This window comes from the organism of the source record quoted next, unplaced genomic scaffold, assembly GCF_019419815.1.
Source record: "Pyrus x bretschneideri cultivar Hongxiangsu unplaced genomic scaffold, Pyrus_bretschneideri_v1 Contig5, whole genome shotgun sequence".
Taxonomy (NCBI): domain Eukaryota; kingdom Viridiplantae; phylum Streptophyta; class Magnoliopsida; order Rosales; family Rosaceae; genus Pyrus; species Pyrus x bretschneideri.
Genome location: NW_025999787.1, coordinates 11,315,226 through 11,323,087, shown reverse-complemented (window position 1 = coordinate 11,323,087; position 7,862 = coordinate 11,315,226). Strand labels below are relative to the sequence as shown.

Here is a 7,862-nt window from a genome sequence, read left to right as displayed (position 1 = left end):
GGGTTAGAATGTGAGCGCATCGAACCTAAAGTCAATTGGCAACACGTGGAGAAGCTCAATTATTTCATTTATGTTTCCATTACTGTAAATTCCACACTGAGATCACAGAAGAAAACAAAACCTAGCTAGAAAATTCGAGAGATAGAAGCAACATGCAGAAGCTGCTGCTGCTCAAACTCTCATTCAGATCTCATCATTCACATGTAAGCCGCTACTAGCCTTATATTTTGTAAGAGGGCTCATATGTTCGTTTGCAGGGGGAAAGCTTGAACCCAATTCCAACATTAATGAATATAAGCGCAATTGAAATTTCTGGGGAGTTATAAATTTGTGTATTGATAAGACCATTTACTATTTCTTGAAGCTCGATCTCTTCCCCAGATGAACCATGTAGCCAAGAGAAACCATGAACCAGAATAGAAGAGCTGAGGGGGTGTTTGTTAAGGGTTTCTACTGTGTTTGAATCATAGAGAAAGCTTATTTGCATGAGATGGAAATACTTGGGATTTTAAATTCCAGTTCTAGCATTTGCAATTGCAGCAATATATTTTATATATATCTACACACACACACATACTGGCTTTACTATCAGATGAAATTCGAGCAATGGTCCTTAAATTTTAATCCAATTGGAGCTTTGGTTCTTGAAAAAATATGTGACCATTGGTCCCTGAACTTGTCAAAATGTGAAGCAATTGTCATTTTCATCAACTCCGTTATATATTCCGTCCAAATTAAGCATGTGCGTGTCACGTGAGACTGATCTAGTTGTGTCATCTGTTGCGAAACACCATGAGATTGAATCCGAAACGTTCCCCTGCCTTGGAGTCCCCTCAACCAACTTCTGGGCAACACAGTAGTGACATCATCTCTATCAACAACGGATACTTGAAAAGGAAAGATATATAATTTAACTCTGATCATGGTTGGATCAGTGCTGCTGAGTAGCCTATTTTGTTGTTACTCGCTTCTACTACGGAAAAGCAAAGGTGAGTCAACCTTATCAAGTAACGAATCTGAAAAATTTTACTTACAAAGAGCTAGAAGACACATGGATTCGGGGAAGAACCAGGCCGTGGTGCTTTTGCAACCGTTTTCAAAGGAGTTTTGGGGCCTGATAAGGGGAAATGAGTTGCTGTCAAAAGATTGGACGTTATGATTAAAGAAATTGACTTGGATTCAAGGCTGAAATGTGCACAAATAGTAGAACCAATCGCTGGAATTTTGTCGAGCTACTAGGATTCTGCAATGAGGGGGAGCACCAAATTCTTGTGTACGAGTTATGGGCAACGGCTCTCTAGCAAGCTTCCTCTTTGAAGGAGTGTAGGCCAAACTGGTACCCAAAAAAGGAAATTGCATTAGGAATTTGCGAGAGGCTCTTGTATTTACACGAGGAGTGCAGCAGCCAAATCATCCATTGCGACATTAGGCCTCAGAACATACTTCTAGATGACTTTTACACAGCAAGAATTTCCGACTTCAAATTGGCCTAGCTTTTGAAAAGGGACCAGACTACTACCACTGGAATCAGGGGAACTCGAGGCTATGTTTCCTAAAACATGCCTACCACAGAAAAGTCGATGCTTCCAGCGATGGCATTATGTTGCTAAAGATTATATGCTGCAGGAAGAACTTCGACAAGGAGGTCTGAAGATCAAATGGTTCTAGCAGATTGGGCATACAATTGCTAGGAGCAAAGAAACAAACAATGATGCTCGAAGGATAATAAATTTATTAAAAATCGATACGCCACTGAACACTTTCTTGTAGAGAATCACAAAGTAGATCAAGCAAGCAAAAGATCACATCTTGCTCGAACCAACAAAAGAAGGAATAATCCAGAAAACCGATTCAGCTTGAATAACAATTAGTCTATCAAATTAAGCAAGCTTTGTTAACAAACACATGGAGTACATAATTCAAACCAAACTTTGATTAACCATAAATCTCCCAAGATCTCAACTTTACATATCAATTTCCAAAACCCATTACAAATCATAAAAACCCCACTACATTCTGCTGAAATTCAAAACCCTAAGATATGGGGATTTCTTAAGCCCTCTCGCCCCTAATCCTACGAGCAAGCTGGATGTCCTTGGGCATAATGGTGACCCTCTTGGCATGAATGGCACACAGATTGGTGTCCTCAAACAGCCCCACCAAGTACGCCTCTGCCGCTTCCTGGAGCGCCGACACGGCGCTGCTCTGGAACCTCAAATCGGTCTTGAAGTCCTGTGCGATCTCCCTCACCAGCCTCTGGAACGGCAGCTTGCGGATCAGGAGCTCAGTGCTCTTCTGGTACTTCCTGATCTCCCTCAGGGCCACGGTTCCCGGCCTGAATCGGTGAGGCTTCTTCACTCCTCCGGTCGCGGGAGCAGATTTCCGAGCAGCCTTTGTTGCCAGCTGCTTCCTTGGTGCCTTTCCTCCGGTGGACTTGCGAGCAGTCTGCTTGGTACGAGCCATTTGGGAAGATGAAAGAGGAAGACTGAAGGGTTTAGGAAGCGTTTGTTTCTTGGGAAAATTGGAGAGATTTTGATTTGGATTGGATGGAAAATGGCGGAGGCTTTGAGGGTTATTTATTTACGGTTTGGAGAGGAGAGGAATCGCGGGAAGTTTGAAATTTTGTGTTTTCGTGTGAAAATTTTGGAGGAGAAGGAGGCGGCGGGAGAGTATGAGCCGTTGATAACTGTGAGAATCGACGGTTGTGAGTGCTCGATCCGTGGCACTAGGATTTCGCCAATGGGAGGGGTGGTTTACCTTTTTAAATATAATATTTTTTTTGGTTGAATAACCTGGACAAGTGATGATTTTTTCGGATTTATTAAGAGCAATTTCTTCCATTTGTGGGAAATGAGATTATGTGGGTGGTAGTAATTTTAAAGTTTATATTAAGGAGGTAAATATTGGTCACAAAATAATAAATAATGTTTGCCTTAATTAATTTCTCTTGTCAAGGAGGTAAATATTGGTCACAAAATAATAACTAATGTTTGCCTTAATTAATTTCTCTTGTCAAGGTAACTAATGTTCCTAAGATCAATTTCCTTTCCGAAATGAAGGTATCCCATCAGCACAAGGGATTGGTTGGCTCAATCGCTGTTCTTTGTGAGTGTAAACCACACATCAAAAACAATAAAGAAAGGAACGTGACTGACGTGAGCCTGGCGTCAAATCCACTCAGTCACAAACTCGGGCCTCCTGCCTGAGTGACGAGTCTGACGGTGCTGGGCTCCTCAATAGCCCGATTGGGGTGGAGGACTCTAAAAACAAAAAAGAAAGCAAGATAAAGGAGGACTCTCCAGCAGAAAAGTAATCATACCCAACTGCTAGAAAGTGCAAAATCATGTAATCTAAAGGAGGACTCTCCAGCTGTATCTCTCTCAAGCATGACTACTGATAATCTCTCACTCACACCTTCGCCACGACTGCAACCGAACACTTCTTGTGGCAGAGTTGGCAATGGCATAATTGCTGGTAGGGAGGCACTGCTCCTAAACCTAGTTTGGCCTCCGCTCGAAGAAACCGCTGCTCGATCCCAGATGAATATATATATATATATATATAGAAGTTTTGGTGAAATGCATGAAGAAAAATAAAATGTTTCAACCAAAGTTGCCTAGCACCAGTTACGTATATATTGGCCATTTTCAACAAAGAGGAAGTCATGAGTTCTCATGACTCGGCGAACTCATATATCTCATCCGCGTCGGATGTGGACGATAATGGAGGTGTCCTTGGCCTTGAAGGATGCATGGAGGATCTTCTGTACACCGCTCCTTCCGTTCTTAAACGGCGACTTGACGGTGGTGGAGCTTCCAATATATATACGAATTTCCTGGACGATGTCTCCGGTTGGGAGCATGTCGCCGGTCCACTCGTCCACCTTGGAACTCCTTTGAGGCACTCGATGGAAAGCACCGTGGGTGATTTCGACTCTGGTCGGGGAGTCCGAGCTTTGGCTGCAGCGCTCAGTCCATGGTCATTAGCTCTTGATGATGCGGTGCGTTCTACGCTTGTATCTCATGTAATAATACGTAAAAGCAGTGTGCTAATTTAGTCCTTGAACTATCATCTCACCGAAAAATAGGCGCATGAATTATTTTTTCGGTGAAATAAGTCCTTAAATTTATTAAAAATTGCCAATTTCTTCCTTACTATTATATTTAAAGTTATTTTATCTAATTTTTCGTCAACTTAATCACTACATTTTTTAATATAATACTGTCATTTTCTCGCCTATAAGTTCTTAACATTTCATGTAGGTTGCAAATCTATTTACCCTCCAAAGTTAATTCTACACACTATTTATTTATGAAAATTTACTAATCTACCCTTCAATGTGTATTACATGCAAGTAACGTGATCTAAAATGACGAAAAATTAAATATAATAGCTTCGAATATAATATTAAAGATGTAATTTGCAAATTTACTAATTCAATGACTAATTTTTTTAAAAAAATAAGTTAAGAACCTAATTTTCACTCAAATAATAATTGAATTCAAGGACTCAACTAGGTAAAATAGAGAGAGGGGAAAGGGATTGGAAAATGAGTAAAAAGTCAATGAATATGAAGGGAATGAGAGGTTTTGTGGTGTCGTGGTTTTGTTTCACACTCAAAACTCAAGTCTACTAACTTTCTCTTCCATTAAGGCGAAATTATTTTAAAATGCTATTTTTATACATTTTTCATACTAAATTTATATTACTTTTTTTAGAGATCCACTTGTATCGGTAACTTTATATTTATTTAAAAGATAATAGAAATATATTATAAAAAATATAATAAATGAAATATTACTCGAGTTTTTACGCGCACTATACAGTTTATAAATAAAAAACAAATACAAGTGAAACAATAATATTATGAGCTCACCAAAAAAATAAAATGAAAAAAATAGCAAATTAATAATATAACGACGACAAGGAAAGTAACGTCGTTAGAGTTGGCTTGCAAATAAAACAAATTGAGAAAAAATCCGCCAAAGCAGAGGAGGATTCTCGTACGGCAGTTAACAATTAGCAGCCACAAATATTCTGAAATTTTTGAATCAAATGGAATCTCCACCTCCATAGGACCATAGCCCTTCGTATATTAATTGGTGGCCTCAAAACCCCTAAAAATTTCTACAAAATCCTCACTTGGATAATCATTTCTGGCAGAATCCTGTTTGGTTCCCGGGAAAATTGAGCTGCAGAAAAAGGTAAAGGACGAAGCTTTCTTTTCCAGGTTTCATATTTCCACTTGAATCAATCAATTATCCATTTTGCATGTCCCTCTTGGGATTAGGAAACTGCTCGATTTTGGTTTTGGTATTTGTGTTTTTTTCGAAGGCGAGACCTTTGTGATGGTTTATGCTGAATTGTTGTTGGAACACTAAGTTTTGAATTTGGGTTATGCCTCGTGGAATACTTGGAGCTAACGAAAGCCTTGACGCAAAACCAAACGCACTAGCATTCTAAGATTCATATAACTGACCACATTTAGTTTGATAAGGATTTATTGTTTTTGAGAACTTTGTGATAATGTATGCAATTAGATAATTGCTCAAATTTGAATTTAGTTTTTTGGGTTTTTGTAAAAGGCGATATAGCTTTGTGATGGTTCAAGTTCTGCGACCATGCTGATGGTGTATGCTTCAGGAGTTATTACATATTCAGATTCTGCTCATAATTTTCTACAGCATGAGGCATCATTACCCTGCAAGACTACCCATGTGAATTTCTTGAACAAAATCTCACTTTGTATTAACCCAATTGGAGCTCCTTGTAACTCTACACCCTCTGCTTCTTACTTTTCGTGGAGAAGTCGAAATCAGCTAAACAGCCCCAAGAAATGGCTGGTAAGTGTTTTCGTTAGTTTCTTTTGTTTAAAGTTTAGAAAGAAGAAAAGGGATTTTGGAGGTTTGTTTTAGTGTTTGATGTGTATTACTATTATGCATTACAGTGCCGGATGCAGGATTCGATTCCATCAGACGATGAGTATCGATCATCGCGCAACATAGCTATCAGTTTATTTAGGCGGTACAGGAATGTGGTCGACCGTGGAGGAGGTGCCAACCTAAAAGTATATACAGAATTCAGTAGTATTTTTGTGTGTTTTTCTTTGTTTAATTTCTTTCACAACTGATGTTTAATTTGGTTGATCAGGAGTTCATCAGTGCTGGGGTGAATGCATATGCACTGGGGTGCTCTGACGAGGGATTAAGAAAAGAACTTGTTGATATGAAGGAATCTGGTGTTGAAATTGAAGGAATGCACAGCTATGGTGGAACTACCAGTTTGAAATCCAAGATTGCATCAGAGGAGGTGAACTCGCTTCTTTGTTATTAACTTGTACCATTTGTCGAAATGCAACTATTGTAGCATATGTTCACACATTATCTGATTGACTAAGGATTGGAATATGAAATTTATTTACCATTTGTCGAAATACAACTATTATAGCATATGTTCACTCGTTATCTAATTGACCAAGGATTGGAATATGAAATTTATTTCCCGATTCCGATGATCTTTGTGATCTATTGACTAGAATGAGTCCTAGTCATAGTCTAATGTTGAAAATGTGGGAAGCAGGAAATGTATGTTAAGGTTTCAGTTGGTTAAACTTTTCGAATGTTGCTTCTTAAGGTGAATGATTAGTTAAGTGGGATCCGGATCCCCCTTTCCGTCTTTTCTTCACAATGCAGGTTGATGAGTGCATTCTGTGGTTGAGCATTATATTCATCACCATATTGTGTACGCCACAGCCAACAATAGTTAGATGGTCATCCACACCTCCAGTGTCGGACGAAGAAAGACTCAAATGGAAAGGCTTTTGTGCCCTCATAGCAAATGCGTATTACGTGAGAGGAATGGCATGGTAAGCTTCTTTCAGCATATTCAATTCCTGACTCAATTACTTGATGTTATTACAACAAATAATCAACTTCCACTTTGAACGTTTCAATTTGCTTTTGAAGCATTTTAAACACTATTTTCCCGCAATATAAATCGTTTGTGAAGGTTCAACTCTTTGCTTAAAACTTTTTTTCTTGAAGGCTTCCGGTAAAGACACTTCAGCTAGAGCAAATGGCAGTGGTTGGACAAGCCGAGGAACCATCAGTTGTTGCAAGTCGAATGCGATTAGTTTTTAGCACGCTTGAGGTTAGCTGAATATAGCACATTTTCCAAGTAACTAATTGAGAGTATTTTGTGTTCAATATCAGCCCTTACCCTTGTGGTGGTTTCTGTTATATAGTCTGCATATATATTTGCTGTAATACATTTTTAGATTGTATCAAACCAATTTACGCTCTGCCCTAGAATATGTGATGAGGAATTGACTGTGATGAACAACGAATTATTTGCACGTGCAGGTTGTGAGTCCACAATGGCCTAGAGTATAGCGGTTCGGTTTCAAGAACAGCTTATATGCTGACTGTACTTTACATTTGTGGTATGTAAATCTGTATAGCCCAAATATTTTACACCTTAGAAGGGAAAAACAGAGGGAAATACTATAGCCTCATGTTCGAATTTTACTTATGAATGTGAAGAATGTCACTGTTTTTGTTCAAGTTATTTGTTCACGTGCTATTTCAGAGGTTAGAAAGGTTGGCTTGCATCACAAGTTTGTGCTTTCACCTTCACCCTCACTCTCTAAACCCAGCCCAAAACCCACGATCACTAAAACCCTAGCCCCCAAACGAAACAGCCTGCCCCTCCTTTCCTCCATCTTGCTCGCTGCCACCATGGACACCGGAAATACAACAAGATTTGTGTTCCAACCTATTGCTTCTCGTCTGGTCATCTGATTCGCTCAATCCACCAACCTGGGACACAAAACCCGACACCCAGATCACAATTCAGGAGAGGGG

At 39.3% G+C, this 7,862-nt stretch overlaps 2 protein-coding genes across 2 annotated transcripts; one reads left to right on the top strand and one right to left on the bottom strand.

The window, feature by feature from the left end:
• Positions 1-1,834: 1,834 nt before the first annotated feature.
• LOC103963639 (histone H3.2) lies at positions 1,835-2,557 on the bottom strand. The gene has a single exon (XM_009376475.3). It carries the CDS (start codon positions 2,461-2,463, stop codon positions 2,053-2,055), a length of 411 nt encoding a protein of 136 aa, XP_009374750.1. The 5' UTR covers positions 2,464-2,557; the 3' UTR covers positions 1,835-2,052.
• Positions 2,558-5,039: 2,482 nt separating this feature from the next.
• On the top strand, positions 5,040-7,562 carry LOC103963571. Its single transcript, XM_009376404.3, has 7 exons — positions 5,040-5,204; positions 5,586-5,843; positions 5,948-6,067; positions 6,151-6,309; positions 6,693-6,865; positions 7,044-7,149; positions 7,362-7,562. The coding sequence occupies exons 2-7, from the start codon at positions 5,622-5,624 to the stop codon at positions 7,389-7,391; spliced, it is 810 nt and encodes a 269-aa protein (XP_009374679.2). The 5' UTR covers positions 5,040-5,204; positions 5,586-5,621; the 3' UTR covers positions 7,392-7,562.
• Positions 7,563-7,862: the final 300 nt, after the last annotated feature.